This window comes from Chlamydotis macqueenii, chromosome 2 (genome assembly GCF_036417535.1).
Source record: "Chlamydotis macqueenii isolate bChlMac1 chromosome 2, bChlMac1.mat, whole genome shotgun sequence".
In the NCBI taxonomy this organism is placed as follows: domain Eukaryota; kingdom Metazoa; phylum Chordata; class Aves; order Otidiformes; family Otididae; genus Chlamydotis; species Chlamydotis macqueenii.
In genome coordinates, this window is record NC_141557.1 from 45,552,728 (window position 1) to 45,574,216 (window position 21,489).

The following is a 21,489-nucleotide window of genomic DNA, read 5'->3' on the forward strand; positions in this document are numbered from 1 at the left end:
GATAATGACATACAGTACTGTATAGTAACCGACATCAAGCACTTCAAATTATTGGCTCTTTTCACCTAAAATTAGATCTCCTTGAGGTACACATCGGACTTTCCCATCCTCCTGCATTACCCACCAAGTACACCCAGGTCCTTGAGCAAAAGCAATCCCATGCATGGGTTTGCCTTTGCCCAAGGGAGAAATGACCCAGACTGTCTTCCCCAGTATATTCCTTACATGCACCACAGGGACTTTATCCCCTTCTACAGTATGTAGAAGTTCAGATTGGGCAGGGCCAGCTCGATTGGTGGACCCCCGAGTGTTGACTAGCCAAGTGGCTTTTGCTAAATGTTTATCCCAATTTTTGAAGGTTCCACCACCCATTGCTTTCAGAGTTGTTTTCAGCAGCCCATTATACCTTTCAATTTTTCCAGAGGCTGGTGCGTGATAGGGGATGTGGTATACCCACTCGATGCCATGCTCTCTGGCCCAGGTATCTATGAGATTGTTTCAGAAGTGGGTACCATTGTCTGATTCAATTCTTTCTGGAGTGCCATGTCGCCATAAGACTTGTTTCTCAAGGCCCAGGATGGTGTTTCGGGCAGTGGCATGGGGTACAGGATATGTTTCCAGCCATCCAGTGGTTGCTTCCACCATTGTAAGTACATAGCGCTTGCCTTGGCGAGTTTGTGGGAGTGTAATGTAATCAATTTGCCAGGCCTGTCCATATTTATACTTCAGCCATCGTCCTCCATACCACAGAGGCTTTAACCGCTTGGCTTGTTTGATTGCAGCACATATTTCACAGTCGTGGATAACCTGTGCAATAGTGTCCATGGTTAAATCCACCCCTCGATCACGAGCCCATTTGTATGTTGCATCTCTCCCCTGATGGCCTGAGGTATCATGGGCCCACCGAGCTAAAAATAGTTCACCCTTATGCTGCCAGTCCAGATCCACCTGAGCCACTTCAATTTTAGCAGCTTGATCCACTTGCTGGTTGTTTTGATGTTCTTCAGTGGCCCGACTCTTGGGTACATGGGCATCTACGTGACGTACTTTTACAACCAGATGCTCTAACCGGGCAGCAATATCTTGCCACAGAGTGGCAGCCCAGATAGGTTTGCCCCGACGCTGCCAGTTGCTCTGCTTCCATTGCTTTAACCATCCCCACAGAGCGTTTGCCACCATCCATGAGTCAGTGTAGAGATAGAGCACAGGCCATTTTTCCCGTTCAGCAATGTTTAAAGCCAGCTGGATGGCCTTCACCTCCGCAAACTGACTCGATTCACCTTGGCCTTCAGCAGCTTCTGCAACTCGTCGTGTAGGACTCCACACAGCAGCTTTCCACTTCCGATGTTTTCCTACAATACAACAGGACCCATCAGTAAATAGGGCATACTGCTTCTCATTTTCTGGGAGGTTGTTATATGGTGGGGCCTCTTCAGCACGCGTTACCTCTTCCTCTGGTGGCTTTCCAAAATCTTTGCCTTCTGGCCAGTCTGTAATTACTTCTAATATGCCTGGGCGATTGGGGTTTCCTATTCGGGCCCGCTGTGTAAGTAGTGCAACCCACTTGCTCCATGTAGCATCCGTTGCATGATGCACAGAGGGGACCCTTCCTTTGAACATCCAGCCCAGCACTGGCAGTCGGGGTGCCAGGATGAGCTCTGCTTCAGTACCAATCACTTCTGAAGCAGCTCGAACTCCTTCGTATGCCGACAGGATTTCTTTTTCGGTTGGAGTATAGCAGGCCTCAGATCCTTTATATCCCCGGCTCCAAAACCCAAGGGGTCGACCACGAGTTTCCCCTGGTGCTTTCTGCCAGAGACTCCAGGTAGGGCCATTCTCCCCAGCTGCGGTGTAGAGCACATTTCTTACCTCTTGCCCTGTCCGGACTGGCCCGAGAGCCACCGCGTGAACAATTTCTTGTTTAATTTGTTCAAAAGCCTGCTGTTGTTCAGGGCCCCATTTAAAATCATTCTTCTTTCGGGTGACTTTATGCAGAGGGCTTACAATCATACTATAATTTGGAATATGCATCCTCCAGAAACCCACAACGCCCAGGAAAGCTTGCGTTTCCTTTTTGTCAGTCGGTGCAGCCATAGCTGTTATTTTGTTGACTATATCTATTGGAATCTGACGACGCCCATCTTGCCATTTTATCCCCAAAAACTGTATCTCTCTTGCAGGTCCTTTCACCTTACATCGTTTTATGGCAAGCCCAGCTTTCAGGAGGATTTTAATTATTTTCTCCCCTTTTTGAAAAGCTTCTGCTGCTGTGTTGCCCCATACGATGATGTCATCAATGTACTGCAGGTGCTCTGGAGCGCCACCCTTTTCCAGTACAGTCTGGATCAGCCCATGGCAGATGGTGGGGCTGTGTTTCCACCCCTGGGGCAGTCGATTCCAAGTGTACTGGACGCCCCTCCAAGTGAAAGCAAACTGCGGCCTGCATTCTGGTGCCAATGGGATTGAAAAGAACGCGTTGGCAATATCAATGGTGGCATACCACTTGGCTGCCTTGGATTCCAGTTCCTACTGAAGTTCTAACATGTCTGGCACAGCAGCACTGAGTGGTGGTGTTACCTCATTCAGGCCACGATAGTCTGCTGTTAACCTCCACTCTCCACTTGATTTTCTCACTGGCCATATGGGACTGTTAAAAGGTGAGTGGGACTTGCTGATCACTCCCTGGCTCTCCAGCTGATGAATCAGCTTATGGATGGGGATCAGGGAGTCTCGGTTGGTGTGATACTGCCGCCGGTGCACAGTTGTGGTAGCAATTGGCACCTGTTGTTCTTCAACCTTCAGCAACCCCACAACAGAAGGATCCTCTGACAGACCAGGCAAGGTGGACAACTGTATAATTTCCTCCATCTCTAAAGCACCTACACCAAAAGCCCACCGATACCCTTTTGGGTCCTTGAAATATCCCCTTCTGAGGTAATCTATACCAAGAATGCATGGAGCATCTGGGCCAGTCACTATGGGGTGCTTTTGCCACTCATTCCCTGTCAGGCTCACTTCAGCCTCCAATACAGATAGCTGTTGGGATCCTCCTGTCACTCCAGAAATACAAATGGGTTCTGCCCCATTATATCTTGATGGCATCAAGGTACATTGTGCACCAGTATCCACTAGAGCTTTGTACTCTTGTGGGTCTGACGTGCCAGGCCATCGGATCCACACAGTCCAATAAACTCTGTTATCCCTCTCCTCCACCTGGCTGAAGGCAGGGCCTCTCTAATCCTGGCCACAGTATTCGTTATTCATTTCTTTTAAATATGCATGAGAGGTCCCTTCAAGAGGGTCAGAACTAAAGCTATTCCTTCTACGCTCCCTATTGGAGACTGGTGCAACAATTTTCCGGGGAGAACTTCTATTTGCAATGGTTTTTCCACGCAACTCACGTACCCGCGCCTCTAGGGCAGAGGTAGGCTTCCCATCCCACTCCCTCATGTCCTCTCCTTGGTCACGCAAGGTAAACCACAGGGTACCTCGCCGCGTAAACCATCTCTCTTGAGCAGGGAAACGTTTACTCCTAATAGCTGAAATATTGGCCCGTACCGGTGGGGAATGGGACATATCTGCTTTGAATTGCTGGAACTCCTGGGATAGTTTCTCCACAGCCGAGACACAGGCCCTTAGGGAGGAAGACAGGCTTTCCTCGTACTGCCGGAGTCGGCCAGCCAGTTCATCCACTGTTTCTTCCTCTCCATCTTTCCAGGTCATAACTGCCAATGAGTTGGCATATGATGATGGTGCACTTCGAACAAACTTCCGCCACATTTGTCGTGTGCACCTGACTTCATCTGGATCCTTAGGTAACTGATCATTGTCCAGGTCATCATAAATAATCTCCAGCACAGCTAATTCCCTCAGGTACTGGATACCCTTCTCCATGGTAGCCCACTTGCCTGGATGACACATTATATCCTCCTTGAAAGGATACCTCTCCTTCACACCTGACAGGAGTCGCCTCCAGAGGCTGAGGGCTTGTGTCCCTTTTCCAACTGCTTTGTCAATGCTTGCTTCTCTAGAAATGGATCCCAGTTGCCTAGCTTCTCTGCCTTCTAATTCCAAGCTATTGGCCCCATTATCCCAGCACCGCAGCAGCCAGCTGATAATGTGCTCCCCAGGATGACAGCTAAAATCTTTTCGCATGTCTCGCAGCTCGCTCAGGGATAGAAATCTGGTGCTCACTGTCTCCTTTAGGAGTTCTTCCCCTGAGGAAGAGCCTGCCTGCCGAGTTCTTCCTAGGCATGTAGCAAATAAACCTTCCTCTTCTTCCTCCTGCTCCGTCCTAAAAGGGGCTTCTTCTTCCCTCACTAAACGAGCTGACTTCCGCTTCCAAGTCTTCTTGGATACAGGGGCAACTGAAACTAGCACAGGTTCACCCTCTGATTCAGCTGCAATGCCTGTTGCTGGGGTTTGAGTACCTACATTGCAGGTCAGTTTGTTCTCCCTCACACCATGCCACGTATTAGTATCTTGCCTTAGGGTAAATCTCGGGAGGAGATTCCCAAAAAGTGGGTTTGCAGCTCTAGACAAGACTTGGCACACATTCAAAATACATAACAACAACATCATAGTGGCTTGAATATCCCCCAGATCTTTAAAGTTCTCAAAAAGTGGCTTAACTACCCTGGAAGTGAAAGAATTTGGGAAGCTGTCCACATAGGAATACCAATTTATCTCTAAGGCCATTGATGTCACCATGTCATAGATGTATATGGCATAGTATAACAGAAGGATAATTCTCATCATTTTCCCTGAGGTGATAAACACCACCACTGGGAACACATAGTACATATAGGAGCGTAGACAATACAACAACATAACCAACCACTGCAACATCATGACCAATAACTGACAACCAATACAACAAGCACGTATAAACAAATTTGTTTCAAGCAAAAAAGAAAAAAAAGTCAGATCTGTTATTATCTCAACCCTTCGAGCCCCACGTTGGGCGCCAAAATAACTGTCGTAGTTCAGCCCCAACGGGGACCAGACTACGCAGTCTCTCTCTCACTCCCCCCACTCTCCGAGAGAATAGGAGGAGATTTGACAAACAAAAGAAAACCAGGAAAAAAAAAAAAACCAAACACGCGGGTTGAGATTGAACAAAAAGTAAATTTAACAGTAATGACAGAAGAAAACAATAGAGTGATGGAACACAAATACAGTATAATAGCTCACAACAGATCTCTACATCCAGTCTCTTCCAACTAGGAGGGCCTCCCTTCAGCACCCTCCTCACTTATATACTGAGCATGATGTCAGATGGGATGGAATAGCCCTTTGGCTAATTTGGGTAAATTAACCCCAGCTGTTAGCTAATTAGTTAACTATCCCAGCCATAGGGGCTACCAGCTTCAGTTCTCCACCCAGCTCAGGTAAATATTAACTCTATCCTGGCCAGAACCAGGACAGTAGGACATAATAAAAGGGGAGATTTGAAAGGGTATCAGTACCGTTTCTGAGTGGAATATGAGAAACAACTGGAAGGCTATATGTCTATGCATGGATTCTTTTTTTAAATAAAAAGAGTATACTGTTTTGACAACACACTTTGTTTTTTCCCAGTTAAAAGTACTCAATGTTTTATTTGGTATGAATGAAAATCAGAAAAGCACCACGTTCATTTTTAATTAATTTTTAATGTTTTCTTGAAAAGAATTTTGAAAAGTGCAATGTAAATTAACAAATGTTTACTCATTTATATAGAGAGGGTAATAGAGGAAATAATTATTTTTTATCATGAGAATCTGCATCTTGACCCTGTTGTGCCAAAGCAAGTAAGCAATTCAGTAAGGCAATGATGTCCTAGTAGAGGAAAATATTGTGAGGTGACATGAAGTCTGAATTTATGGCCTCAGAGGTTCTGCAGCTACGTCTACCTGCAAATCAATAGTAATTGCAGTTGAGTGAAAATGCTTAGTAAAATCACATCCTAGCATTACTTGTGCCAAAGGCTACAAGTAAAAAAATAAAGGCCTTCATCACCTTTTGGAAAATATATCTGAGCAGCATTTTTGTCTGCCTGATGCTCACCATTGCATTTGATACAGGCAATGGTATGTAAATTTATTTTCATTAAAAAAAAAAAATCTCCTTGAATTGAAACCACACCTCTTCTGCATGATGTTTTCAGTAATATAGTAGGCTAATTTTTGCACTTAATGAAATTTATAAATAGGAAGTCTGTCTCGCACTATTTCAAAATGAATGGCCATTAGGAAATAATACTAATTACAGGATAGTTCTAGTTTGCTTTTCATTTTTTTTTTTTACTTTCTTGCATTTTAGTGTTTTCTATTTAGATTTTTCCAGCAACAAAATTAAATATATTCGTTTTGTAATATAAAAGCAACTTATTAATCTTCAACTCTTGTTTTCAGTCATGAATCTTTAATCTATGTGCAGCTCTGGGTTACTGGCAGCTCACTCTTGTTGAAAGTATTTGAAACAGTGCAAAACCAGTACCTTCTCAGACTTGAGATCTGCTTTCAGCAGTGCAAATCTAGAGATGAATGGGAAGGGAATATAGTAATGGGAACTGGAAGAGCTGCTTAATATAGCACCTGGCTTAAGTAGTCCCATACAGAAAAACGCAGTTACCAACTCTCCCCCAGGTGAAGTGTTCATAGCATGCAAGTGTTGTGTGCCTGTCTTCAGTGGAAAAGTCTCTGGACTACATGGTGGAATGAAGTCCAAAGTATTTAACATCTTTGGAAGAAAAAAGACTGGGAGTAATAGTTTGCCATTTCTCAATTATATTATGCAAGTTGTGAAAGAAAAATATAATAATATTTGGAAATAAGGCCTGAAATCTCTTTGTGAGTTCACTAAAACTAACCTCACTTGAGTAGATGTGTGAACGTTTGGCATCCTGGCAGTCTGACTATGGAATTTACTTTTCCACATATATTTCTAGAAGATCCTTTAGTGAAATCCCTGATATTGCATTCTAAATACTAGTATTCTGTATTTACAGACAGCTGGCAGAAGAAAAATATCAAGAAAATATCAAAAGAATGCAAGAATTCAGGTCTCGTAATTTTCAGCAGCTGAACGTCAATGTCCTACATGTAAGTATGGGCTGTTGTTTCAGAGGCCTTGTTTATGCACATTCAATGTACAACACTTTTCCATTTCCTATGTGCTTTCTTTAGCACTACAGACACAGTCCTGTTCTAAGACTGATAATATGGAAATGCGTCAAAGTCTGGATTCTTTAGCTGAACCTGTGGATCTGTGATGAGAGAAAGTGCATTCAGTTACTCCGAAACAGTTTGACAAACTCTCTATTCATTGCACAATTTTCTTTTATAAAATCACCCTTAAATCTATATCTGCTCTCTGAAATGTACTTACTGACAGTCTGCATGACATCAGAGTTCAAAATGCATTCATTTTCAAGATAAGTGTAGAACAGTAATCCTTTAAACAATAATTTGGCATGACTATGGGTTCTTTTCATTGGATCAGTTAAGAATATTAACATTTCAACTGACTTTTTAGTAAGAATGAAGTCTTGGAATGACTCCCAGTGTAAGCTGTCCTTTGCTTTTAAGCTATCTGCAACAGAAGATGGGCCTGTTCAATTCTAGCACTATGTCTTATCATAGAGAGAACAGTGTCAGGTTGGAAATAGTCACTGAAAGCATCACAGAAATAATGAGGTTTTGGTCAGTGCTTTGTCTTCTACCTTTTTTTTTTTGCATGCAGCCTACTTCCTATTTCCCATTGTGTCTGGAGAAAAAAAAAGTTAAATCTGTCTTTGCTCTTGGCTGAGTCACTACTGAACATCTACGAAAAAGTTAGGATTTTTTTTTTTGTGTTTGCCTAATACGAGTCCCAGCAGTTGTGTAGGTCAGGGCAACCATTGTATTGTGATCCTGCTGAAAGCTCTAACTGTACCTGTTTCTCCATGCTGCTTTGTTCGACTAAGGAATCTGATGAGCAGACTTCAAAACCCCTAATTCATTCTCAGCCAGTTGCATGCAACTATGTGTCTGTAGGACATGATGAACCAAGTGAAAATGAGACATCAAGTCGACTCAGCATGTCTGAACTTACAGACCATGGTAAGAATTCAAAATTTGATGTTGAAATGAAACTTCCTATAAACAAAGCAAGATTTGATTTTGTCCCTTCTGGTTGATCCGTGGTGGGGAAACAGTGATATAAAAAGCATTCAGACTTGTAAAGCAGTCAAAAAATTTGCAAAGAGAGAAGGAAAATAATCTATCGGGATGCATGTACAGCAGAGGTACAGCAAGGTTACGTGGCAGGAGGTCTATGTTCCCAGGGTGACAGGCGACAGGTGAACGTACCTTCTCCAGATAAGATGCTGAGTTAAGAAGGAAATAGCTCATATGAAATGACTGGTGTTAGAAAACCATTTCCTAAATTATCTCTCCAGTGCAAAAATAAATACCAGAATTCAGAGTGTTTGCACTTTTGGTATGCTTTCATGCTGTTTTTTTAATCTGTAACAATGAGAAAAGCAGATCTAAACTATTTAAACTGTGCTTATCTATACTGTCCTCAAATACTTCGCTACTATCTAAAGAATATGAAGTACTATGTAACATGTACTTTTCTGTAGATAGATGAACAAATAATCAAGCTTTTCAAAATGGGTCAGACAGTGGAAATGTTGTCCTTAATGAGGAAAATATTTTTGAGAGCACACTTATGTTTTGTTTCTACAGTGTTCTGGAATAATGTCATACTCTTAAATATTTAAGAATCACTGTCTAAGCACTATTATGGTGAAAGATTTTTAATCAGATGAGAATCTTGCAAGTATGCATTAATATAGTTTTATGTTTGAAAACTACTTTTCTTTAATAGCTCTACCTTTTAGTGTTGGTTTATCTACGTCTGTGAAGGTATACACCATTAAATTAAAGGCATCAAAATCAGTTTGTTTGTGGTGGAGGAGGGTTTTTTTTAATAGCAAATGGCTTTTTTCTTTCAATGTAGCCTCATTTATGTCTACGTGGTTGGCTTGCTATTTCACAGTATAAAGAGGGATGAGCTGTGTAGGAGAGAACCCAGCTGGTCGAAGTACATCCTGAGGGGAGGGTAGGGAAGCTTGCAAATAGAGGACTGAGAGAAAGCAATAAGTATGGGTGGGAGATGTACCAGGGGAACGGAAACAACAACATGCTTGAAAGGAAAGAAATTATGCTTCTGCCTTTAGAGGTCATTAAGTTGTTAAACTATAATGACATAAATTAGATGCATTTATATCTGTGATGCGAAAGTTGGGTCAATCCATTGTACAAAACTGAGTACGTGTTTAATTGCTTTTGCCAGAGTCTCTGACATTGAAGTGGTGGGTTTGTGAGAAAGAATTTGTGGATGGGCAAGAGAAATTACATGGTTTCTCTTCTTTGCTTTGTGAATACCTTGTTATTCCTGAGGCTAATGTCAAAGCTGTTACTCACTCTATTCAGTATTCATATGCTTCATTTCTTTAAACATTTCAGTGCAACCATGCATGTCCTACATATCTAATTATTAAGTGAGTTATTAATGGCACCTTTATATTTGAAAATGTAGAAGCAGTTCAAGCTGTTGATTTTTCAGTATAACTTGATTCTTGATCAATGGGCTATACAGCTTAAAAACCAAGAAAACTAGAAGCAAGGCTACAAAGTTGTTTTGTAAAGTTGTCTTACATGTTAATAAATCTTGCTAACCCATACTAGGTTAGCAGAAGTAGTTAGACAGCAAATACCAGGCTAACAAGCTCCCTAGTTATAAATAATAATTAAAAACGGTTTTGGGGAAGGGGAGACAAGGCAGGAGACAGAGTCTGTTCATGAACGCTGAGGAGGCACAGCAGCAGCAGACTTTAAGTTACTTCAGGGCAGACCTAAAAAATCCTCTTAGGAATGGGAAAAGCTGTAGGGGAACAACTAGGCATAGTACCCCAATCCCAACAGGTAGGGAAGAAAGTTCAAACTGTGTTTGGCTCGTATCTTGCAGTTCTTAAAAAAAATTTGCAACATGAGCAGAAGAGAGGAGCAAGGCTTGGAGGATTGAAAGACCAGGCTCTTAAAAGGTTAAGGAGAGGCACAGGGAGCAAAACACCTTAGACTCTGCTTTCACTGAACATTATCTAAAGCATTATGAAACACCATTGTGTGTCATTGGGGAAGGTGTCAAATACAAAGCTCAAGTAGGCACAAAGCTTTAGTAAGTGATTTCAAAAACATCACATCTTGATACAAATTTAGCAGTGGTAGTTACATTTACTGTAAGTTGGGAAAAACAAGGCAGTGTAGTTAGACAAATGAAAATCATTATGACAGTTTGGGGTTTTGGACTTCATGGTGAATGATTTTCAGCAATGCAAAAAACATTTAATGGCTGTAGACTTTGCTAGGAAGTTTAAGCTTCTCTCCATGTTTGTTTTATGTAATCTGCAATGATCTTCTGAACTTTTTTCATTCCAATTAGCACCCCTGTGCACTTGAGGAACATTTAAAAGAGTTGTCTGAAGTCACAAATTGCTGACCAATTTGTTAGTCTTCAAGCAGGTTTTATTTTTTGGAGTATGAAAGAGGTCTCAGTGGACTCTGTGCTTTTGATGTTGAGATGAACTCCATCTATTACAGAAAGAGTTCATCCAGATTGTTGGCAGTTGGTACAACAACTTCTTTAGAAACTTAAAGAAACATTCTGAATCATATTTTTACAGAGAAATGTTGCAGGCAATGTAAATACCATTTTTTAACAATAAAAAAAAAATTCAGTTAGTTCTTCAACATCATATTCCTTACTGTGCTGTCCAGCTATTCTATGCAGATTTATTCTTTTCTCGTAGAGACTGGGAACACTTCTGGGTTCTGTGGGGCTGATTGAGAGCATGGGTTTTAAATCTGGCTGATCAGATGTCACTTGCTGAGGCAGACCATCTTGCGATGGCTGGAGCACCTTGGCATGCTGTCACCTTTCTCTCTGTTCCCTTCTTGGATTCTGGGCACATGTTCTGCAGCATCCTCCGTGCCTCAGCAGAAAATGAAGAACTTGCGGAAGGGAGGAGATCAAAGAAACACGAGCTTTTGCAAACAGAAATAACTTTGAAAATCCTCTGTGCTTGCGTTACTTACATTCAAGAAGAAATGGATCCAGTTTCAACCTGGGAGTGGGCAGCAGTGAAATGCAAGTCATGTTATGTGAATAGCAAGTTATGCTATTTTTGGTTTAATGAGCCAAGGGAGGAAGCAGTGTGTTAAACACACATATTCCAGAGCCATTATGTTGGCTCTTGTTGGTGCTCTGCTAGAGAGAAAGCCCTGTCCACCAATCCCACCACTTTCCTCATTTGCTTCTGTTCCATGGAAAAAGTACAAGCATCAGTTTGACCACCAATCCAGACTGTGGCTGCCATAGGCATCTACTTGCACTGCCCCTTTCTTAAAGAATTTGACCTGTTTTATACACTCTAAAAAGTTCCCACTGCTTCTCTGCATAGAAAGCTGTTCCTGGGCCAAAATATTGCAGTGCTTGTGAACTTCTTATTTCTGGCTTTACATTTACTTCTGACTGTTTCATGCCAACATTGTTAAGATGTATTGCTTTATTCCCTCGCATCTTGAGTAGGTCTTTTCCTTCTTTTGCTTATTCTCCTCATATTTTTTGTAGGTAGCAGTAATATCCTTCTGTGTAATACCTCTCTATAATACTTCTGTATTACTCATATGTTTTAACACTGGTTACTTTTAGCATACCTGAACCTTCCTTATTCCTTCCTTAAGATGCTTCCAAGCTGTTATCTCCCAATTTACAATACCTTATTTTGGTTTTAATGCTTAAGCTTATGAATCTGTTCTTTGAAATTTCTCCATCATTCCCGTTCTTAGGGTCACCCAGTGTATATTGTTGTACTGTCCTGGTCCTGCTTTGTATTGGTGATGCACGCCACTTTAGATTCTGGAAAGCAGTGCTGTGGGTACTAACTCCAGCAGAGCTGCTCTGCAGTGATGGGTGAGCTTGCAGGGAAATAAATGTCTTTTCCTAAAACATCAGTCTAGCTGGTCGTGAGAACTCATAATCCCACAAGCATGGGACATCCTCTTGGCATGCAGTGGCAGCAGGATAAGGAGGCAGGCACACTGGGTTATTAAGGAATATCTCTGTAAATCTTCAGGTTCTGGGACTTTGTCTCTCCAGTTCCTTGACTTAGCTGTGTTTTGCATGCATGCTAGAGCAAAGGACTCTTCTTGTTTTGGTTGTTACTTTTCTCCACACTGGAGATCTTCAGAGAGTCATGGGTAGGAAACATTCCTTGCACTAGTGAAGGTTTAAAAATGTGCTTTAAATTTCTGTTTCTCTTAAGTTACTATGTTTCTTAACAGTTTTGCCTCTTTACTCGTACAATCTGGAGTAAAAAATGTTCCCTTTATTTTTAAAAAGACAGACAACAGACTTACTAAGAAAGAGTCAGCTAGAAAAAATATTTTAATAATAATTATTAACCATGTTAAGTAAATGACTGAAGAGGTATGTTGAGTGTGTCATTAGAATTGTATATATTCTTACTGTATTGTTTCAGTTATTTAGACCACTAAAGCATGCCTTGTAAATGTAAACCTTTGTAAATACAGACCAATGAAAAACTACTTTACTCATTTGCAAGTATTTTACATAATAGTTTTAATCTGCATTCAATTTTTTAGATTTGTTAATTGGAAATACAGCTGACATTGTATTTTGATAATGAGATATTTATGGAAAGATATTTTATAGTTGCATTTCATATTCATTGGAAAATGTTGATGTCTCCATCTTATGTGTACAGGAATTTATGGAACTGTCATCATAAAAATAATTTAAAACTAGGGTGGACAGAGCAGTTAAGAATATATTGTACTACTGGGAACAGTTTTGCTTTGCTAGAGATATGTTCATGTCTTTGCTATCTCCAGTTTCTCCAAGTACAAGCAAGAAACAAAAGAGCTAAGTAAGTTTCATACAGAGATTGTACTCAGAGACACTGAGCCCCTGTCAGTATTAAATACAAATATTTGTGCGTTGAAAATATGTATGTGTATCTGTACACTTCATTTATTCTCAAGGAACAGGGTAAAACTGCTGATGCTTAATAAGTAAATTCCTTTTGTATTTTGATTTGGATTTTTTTCTTTTCTGCTACATTTCTCCAGCTCATTTTATGGATTAATTATTTATGAATATTAAAAAGCATATTTTGCAAATCAAAGCACTGAAGCAGGAATGGGTAATGCAAAACATATCAGGATAAACCTATATCTGTATTTTCTATTTTTGTTGATACTTACCTAGGGAAAAAGTAATTCATCCTCTCTGATTGTCATCAAAAAGAAAAGCTACCTTTCAATGAATTGGTTAACATCACTTCTCCCCCACCCTGCCTCTTGAACCATTTCTTTGTAGAGAATATCTCCATTTGGACTAGGATAGATATGCCAATGTACATTTTTCTGGAGTTGTGTTCAGTGTGTGTACTTAGCTTTCAGTAGCGGTTTTGTGAAAATATTGATGAGGCAAATTATATTATCGGGCTGGCAACTAGAGGTCAATTCATTTACAAGAAAAAAAAAGCTATAACAAAGAACTGTCCATATTTAACTGCTCATTTCCATGTATGATCATGAGTGCAGCTGGAGTAAAATTATTTATTTTGTAGAACATGAGCAAAAATTATCAACCACCACCTAAAAAAAAAAAAAAAGATCCATGAGCTACACCTAGCCTTGATGTTATGGATGAATATGATCAGTGCCTTCCTGTGCCAGCTAGAACGAGGCTGTTCCAGCTGTTCATTAGATGTTTAATGTTTAATGATGTGGCCTCCTTCTAAAGAGCTACCGGAAACATCATATAAGTAATGCATTGCTTTCTAATATAGCAATATAGTTCCTCTTCATCTAATAATTAACTCTGTTGAGCTCATAGTCTACTTTTCTGATTATATAAAAAGTAACTAGAAGGGCAGATGCCCATCTTTCCAGGGGACTGGATATTGAGAGAAGTTTCCGATGCTGAGGGTCATCTTTTCCATGGATTTTGTAGTACTGCTAGACCACTGTGGCTTTTCTTGGTGGGCTACCACAGACTACGCTAGGTAGGATGGAAAATTGCAGCCGTGTCACTACATCACATTAATTATTAAAGTGCAGATCCTTTTGCTTTCGTTACAATATCTTCTAATGAAGCCAGACTTTACAGCATAGTTCCCCTCAACTCAGCGTACAACTTGATTCCTGTTGACTGGCTCTAAGTTTGCAGAGATATTTAATAAGTAGGAAACAGTAGTTGTGAGGATATACTTGTAAAGAATCTAGAGAAACCTTTATCAGAGCGTGCATTGTACTTATCCATGTGGGAAATTACTGTGGAGTATCTGAAGTTTCTTAGTTTACTACATAGAAACTCCTCTAGGTGGAGAAACTCAGTCTTTGCAGTTGAAAAAGGCATGAAGAGCAAGGCATAATCCCGTTATACAGCTGTAATAGCTAAACGTACGAGGTTTCTGATTAAATTTCTACAGTAGAACTTGCCTTGAAATTGGCTACGAAATCATAAACTGTGTCTAAAAGTGCTTCCAGAGAGCTCAGTGCAATTACGGATGCAAGAAAACCTACCATTTCCTTACCATCATCTTTGATCTTTCTGACTTGTATCAGTTTTTACAGTTGAAAGACACTGGGTTGAAAGCTATCTCCATTACCAAAACCCCATACTTCTTAGAGGAGCCATAAGGAGCATTAAATTCAACAAGCTACAGTCTAACGGGCATGAAAACGTAAAGCCACGCACTGGCATTCTTGGCTAAAAGTGCCACTTTATATTCATATCAATTTCACAGCTGATGAGACATGGTAAACAAGACTGGGAAAGATTTTTGTTCTTAACAATATTCAAGAAATTATATATACAAATGCATCCATATTTCTAAGGACATGGCAGCACTTAAGTGCCTGGAATTAAAAAGACAATGCAGTGAAACAACACTGGACTTAAGGGAAACAAACAAAAAAAAAATTGTCTTGCATTTTTAGATTGCCAATACATTACTAGTTGGGGTTTCACCTGCATTCGCATCCCTTTCTGTAAGAGCCCTGGGGCTGCATAAACTACTACTCTGCTCTTAATAGACAGGTTTGTGTGTGGGAAGGGGTCAAGTTAAATGAGCAAAATAGCTTAAGCTAACTACTTGTGGTATTTAAATGCTTTGTGCAGAAAAAGAATGTAAAAAAATTAAAGGCATATAAATTAAAGGGACATATTATATGATCTTTCTGATCCTTATTATATTCCTTTTTATTTCTCTATACAGCAAGGATTATAACATGTTATATTCCTTAGCTTATTATGTTGCGATACGTTACATCTGGCAAACCCCTGATTTAATTACAATTCCAAAATAGCTAAGTACATCACAGTAATTGCATACATTATTTCTATATTTCCCTTGCTAATTGTAAGTTATGGATATACTACTTTGAATTTCAAGTGGGCAAAGTTCAGTTGACTTTCAAATAGGAAATGTTCACTCACTATAAAATATTGTGGGATTTTTTTCTACTCCGTTATTTTTACAAGCTTTGTTGAAGGATTTTCAAGGTATTTTTTTTTAAATCTTGTAAGAATAAAAGCCTGTAATGTTTCTGAGCACATCTTTAAGCATCTCTGTACATGTGTATTTTGTTTAGTGCCTGTAAAATGGTACTTATACATACTGATCGGGTAATGGAGTAATAGTCCTAAATATGAACATGCAGGCAATCACACTGCTGGAAGGGATTTAGGAAAATCATGTCTTGTTTTGTTTTTCAGTCTGGCAAGTCAAAATAGAACAGCATAATATTTATAAGTGGCACTAAGCACTTTTCTGCATTACTGTTATAGTATCCTTTGTAATGAGAAAGACTTGTCCCAGTTAAGAAGACAGTGTTGGAGTAACTTCTACTGTGGGTTACCCATTGTTCTCCCATTTCACACGGTTACCGTGCTTCCAGGATAAGGCATGTTCCCTGACTTGCTACTTGCTGAGATGTTACCATGGGATGCTTGCTGAGAGAAACTTGCCTGTTTAGTTCTGGCATTTGCAGTTACCAGTCCTTCACTTGTCCTTGGCATACGGGGTGACAAAACTCCTGAGGCTCTCGCATAGTACCTTTTTTTTTTGTTGTTGTTGTTGTTTAATTGACTGAAGCATTATTATTCTTGTTTAAGGAGTTCTTCCCTAGAAGTATTGCCTTTGGAGAGCTGATTTCTTGCTTTGGCTATAGCTCCCCATTTAAACCCTTCTTCCATGAGGGCAACCATAAAATTAAAGAGATATTCTTGGGAATTTTATGACATTTCAGAGTTGAGTGTTTATGGTAATTTAGAAACCTCTATGTAGAGGTTTCTATGCATTGTCCATTATGTTTAAGTTTTTACTCAAATGCTTTAGCTTATTTGGGGACCATCAGGAATAGAACTCTACTCATAACCTCCTCAGGAAATCTTTTCTAAAGCTCTGTATTCTTCGGTATGCCTAGCTGCTTATATCTTTTCATAGCTTCACAAAAATTAATGGCTTACTTCTTACAAGAAATTTTACTCTTACAGCTTTCCAGAGAGAAGCTTGCAGAATAAAGTCTTTACGCGGTAGTTATTAAAAAATCCCAAACACTTTGAACATATGGGAAGAGAGCAAATTACGTTACTCTATAGCTCCTACTTTTTTCTGATCTGTTTTTCATATTGGTTTAGTTTGGCTAATTTTTCTGGCTAAGTCTTTTTAAAACCTGCATGGGAAGCTCCTTTGCTTCTTCCAAAGCATTATGTTAAATAACATTTACAAAACACAGTGTGAATTTAGGAAGCAATTAGAATCAAATGCACCAAGAGTGTATCTGTAAAAAAAAAAAACAAAAAACAAAAAACACCAAAAAACCCCAAACCCACTATATACTAGTCTATAGTAGATACTTTCAGATAATTTCAGTGTTTTAAATCTGCCTTGGAAAGATACTAGGTTTTATTCCAGCTTGTCTTATTTACAGGGCAATAAAACTTTACAGTGCATTTTAGACTCAAGATTAAACCAATGTAAATAAAGATGCAGTAGGCATTTACTTGCAAACAAAGCATCTGTGAACAGGATGGTGTTGAAAAACACTCAATAAGGAATCCCAGTCCACCCTGTAGTTGCAGCTTTCTGGCTCACTTATCAAACTAAACAGCATTTCTGGGGACCTGTGCCAAATTATATGGTGATGGAAGAAGCTGGAGCCATTTCCAAGTGAGATGGAATTTGCTCAGAAAGTAACTGTAAATACTGAATTAGTTTGCAGTTTCTACCAGTTTAGCTTTCAGTGCATGTGACTGTCAGATATCTAGCTGGAGGAAATAAAGTGACAGCAATGAAAGAGCTTGATATATGTTCTCCTGCTATTTTATCTGCTCCATGGAGCCCTTCAATCTAGCAAACACGTTTACTTTCACCAGTTAATTTAATCTAGGTATTTAAGATCTCAATACTTTTTCCTACATTTACTTGGTTGCAATAATTTACTTGGTTTTGTTCTTGTCCAACATATAACTTGTATTACTGCTTATATCCAAATTAAATGTATTTCATATCTTTGCTACATCCAGAGTCTCATGCGCACAACTGCTTACATCACGTTTGGATTTCAACTTTTCCCATTTGTTTTCTGCACTTTCAGTAAGCTCTGATTGTGAAAATATCCCCTATTTATGTCTTAAAAACGGTGTTCTTGAACTGAATCTTGAGGAGAAGGAAGTGACTGTCTTAAGGGGCAACTTTTTGTATTAAGATGTGGAGTTGTTCCCTTTCAGTGTGATGACAGCGTTGGGAAGGAAAGTATCAGGCCATCTCTGCCAGATTCAGCAGGAAATCAGAGTTTTTATTTGAAAGTATGCTTTGACTGATCAAAAAAAGTTTCCAATAACTCAAGGACTAAGGTACTTTTAAATTGATATTGTAAGGTAGCTTTGTGGTCGTTTTTCCTTTAATTTACAGCTCTTACTCTGTTCCTGCTGGAAACTAGGCAAATGATAGGGCAACATTTACAATAATAGGGCCTCTTTGTGCATAAAGGAAATGGCTTCCAAGACTCACTAAGTGTTCCCTGATACTGACTACATCGGTCTATTGCTCTTTCTCTTCATTCATCCAGCACTTTAAAAGGATTTCTGAATATTTGGAAAAATTTTAGATTTGCTGAACTTTAAACTGTGCTTGAAAGGCAGCATGGCACCATCTTAATTGTCACTCCCTGCCAGAGATCCTGTTTCTGTATACACGACAATTAGAAAATCAGAAGAAAAAAAAAACCAAACAAAACCACTCAGAAAATTAGGGGAAAAATGAGATGAAAGTGTTCCTTCTTGCTGTTAATTTTTGTTAACAACTCTTTTTAGCATCTCCTTTCTTCCTCCAATGCTTTGCCTCAGTACATACTGATAAAACACTGGGAGGTGGAAGGTTTGGGGAAAGAACTGTGACCTTCAAATAAACCATTTTTCTTGGACGTTTGATTTTGGTTAAAGAAAAGGTAATTTCTCCTTGGAAAAATATTTTGAACTAGCTATTTAATTTCTAACATCAAGTAGTAGAAGATCCCCATAAGGCTACTCTGATTTACATCCTCTGTCTCTGTTTTTCCTAGACACTTCATAATAGGTAAATCATCACTCAGTGAAGCCCACAAGTGAAGTGAAATTTTTTTCCTTTCTAAAATGCTAAAAGGAGAATTATAAAATATTAATGTTTAACTTTGGTTATATTTCTAGTTTTCATTTAGAACAACCCATTTTATTTTACTTCCATGCTGTACATGGCCATGTCAGAAGGTAATTCTTTTAATGACTTCATAGTCCTTTTGTGCTCAGCCAGAAGGATTGTACAAGACTTTCGTGGGCACAAAAGTCCTGTTACATCCCTTAGTTCATTTTTTAAACAACACATTTTCTGAGAGTCTTTTTCAGTCTAGTTTAGAAGAGCCAGACAAAAGCTTCCACTGACTTTCTGAACAATGAAGTTTCAGAGCTTAATAGTGCGTATCTAGTCTAGAGCCAACCAAAGGATGGTGATTCTCTTCGATGGAAACTTTTAAAGTTGAAGTTTTTTGTCTTGAACTGTAAAAAAAAAAAAAAAAACAAAACCAAACCAATATGAATGAACTTAAATTATAATAATGGAGTTATCTTATTTTTCTTAATCATATGAGTATTGACCTGAACTGCAGAAGGGCGCAGAGCCCTTGCTCTTCTTTGCAGTCAAATTTCTCATTCAGGACTATGTAGCTCAGGGAAACGTGTCTCTATGTTTCAAACCTCTCTCCTAGCGACAATGCTTCAGCTCTTTCTGTTTTCTCCCTTGAAAGGAGCAATCCCTTTCTGTCTTCTCCCTTGGTGATAACTGATGCACTCTTCTGAAGAGTGCTGGCCAGCCCTGTTCGCCATCTCCTTTTGCTGGTGATTTGTGAGGATGTGTACGTGTTGCAGGGGCATACAGAAACAGGCAAGTTTCTCCTTAGCTTGTGAGTATGTATCTTAAATATGTGCACACACACAAATGGATCTAGTGTAATTCTAAAAAGTTTGTAACCACAGAATAATGAAATAATTTAGGTTGGAAAGGACATTTGGCAGTCTATAGTCCAATCCCCTGCTCAGAGCAAGTCTGATCAGATCAGGTTGCTCAGGGCTCTGTCTGGTCACATCTTGAACACCTCCAAGGATTGAGCTCCCACAGCTTCTTTAAGCCCTGTTCCAGTATTTGGTCATTCTCATTGTAAAAGTGTATTTTTTTTTTCCTGATGTCAAATTGTAATTTATGATATTCCAGCTGGTGTTTGTTGCCTCTTGTCCTATTACCATGTACCTCTGAGAAGAGTCTGGCTCCATCTTCCTTTTATCCTCTGAGCAGATATTAATAGACAGCAATAAGTGTTCCCCTTTACCATCCCTTCTTAGGGCTGAACGGACCCCACTCTCCCTTCCTCTCCTTGCACCTAGGTGCTCCAGCTCCCCACCCAGTTTGGGAACTGCAGCAGCATTTACTCTGGTAGGTAGTGCCTGCTCGGATGGGATCAAGCTGGAGTCCGCTGATGAGTTGCCACAGAAAGGAAAGCACATGGGGCACCTCTGAGTTATTGGTGCAGTTGTGCTGGTGGGCTGTCTTGCAGCCCAGCGCAATGCAGAAGCAGAAGGCAGAGGAATGCTTTTCTCTGCTCTTGCCTCAGTCCCCAGCGATGCTCCTGTACGAAGCCTTGCAAGGGGAGCAGTGCAAGTATCCATGTCCTGCCTCTCCTTAATTTTTCAAGCTCTCTGTGGCAGTGTGTGGTAGCAGAGTTGTGGTAGCCCATGACAGATGCTATATAGCACTGCTTTTCAGTGTCTTGGTTCATGTCTCCATACCATTAAGAGTGCATTATATCTCATGACAATACATGTTTGTCAGAGAAGTTGAATGCTTTGCTCCTCACTTCGCTGTCTGTAGGACTGTGCAGACCGAAGGGTGTAGCTACGTGAAACTATAACAACTTTTTCCCTTAAGATGGCAAAGTGACAGTTGATAAAATCTGCTTTTTCCACATAGGCCATGAAGCCTTGGGATTGAAAAAGTACAGTAGTCCTTAAGAGCCATGTGTGACTTTGTTACTGTGAATACAAGTGGTAAAAAAGATCATATGTTATACCATTCTGTTTTCTTTTTTTCTGCTCCTTTTTTTAAATAAAAGGGGCCTTACTTATTGTCTTCTGCATGCACTGGAATGTGAGAATGCTGCGTCAATGCACCAATTATAAGTATGACTTCAAGGGAAGAGAAAATTAAAGATATTTATCAAAGTATTTTCATCTCTTTGGAGAAAACTGTTTTTATTGCCAAATTACCATGATACCTAGAACAAGCTCTTGGTGGATTTAAGCAAAATATTACAAGTATTGCATTCCTTTGTTTTCTGTTGTCTTGAGAAATAACTGTGCTTTTATGATTTTTTTACATAATGTGTTTCTACCCTTTCTTCCACTATTAATGTCATGGTAATATATAGAAAGAAATCTAAAAAGAATGCTACTATTCAGAGCTCATTTTCTTTTGAGTATCAAATAGCAAATCAAGTGTCTCAATGCCTCACCCAAGCCGCTCAGAAATATATCAGCAATAGCTGAGTTTGTTCTGAATGAAGTGCTTTGTAAGCAAATAAAAGGTACCATGACCAGCCTTAGTGCAATATGCATGGCTAGATAAAATGCAATGTATTTTCAGAGATCAACTGACAGATTGGGGGAGGGGGGGGCATGAGGAGGCAGGAGCAGCCGTAGAGGCCTTCCTTTGTGCTCCATGTGGAGCAAATATGTGTGCTCTATCAGAGGGAGAGCAGGTATCTGAGGGACAGCTATATTACAGAGGCATTGTGGCCATCAGGCTGTACGCTTTACCAGCTGGCACAGTATTAGAAACCT

The 21,489-nt window shown here is 39.8% G+C and overlaps 1 protein-coding gene across 1 annotated transcript in view; it reads left to right on the top strand.

Moving 5' to 3' along the window:
* NEK11 (NIMA related kinase 11) overlaps nt 1–21,489 on the top strand; it is a 101,238-nt gene that overhangs the window by 46,643 nt on the left and 33,106 nt on the right. The window contains exons 11-12 of the mRNA XM_086741593.1: nt 6,992–7,085; nt 7,949–8,084. Of these exons, the coding sequence (XP_086597719.1) occupies nt 6,992–7,085; nt 7,949–8,084 (230 nt within the window). The remainder of the gene's footprint in view (nt 1–6,991; nt 7,086–7,948; nt 8,085–21,489) is intronic.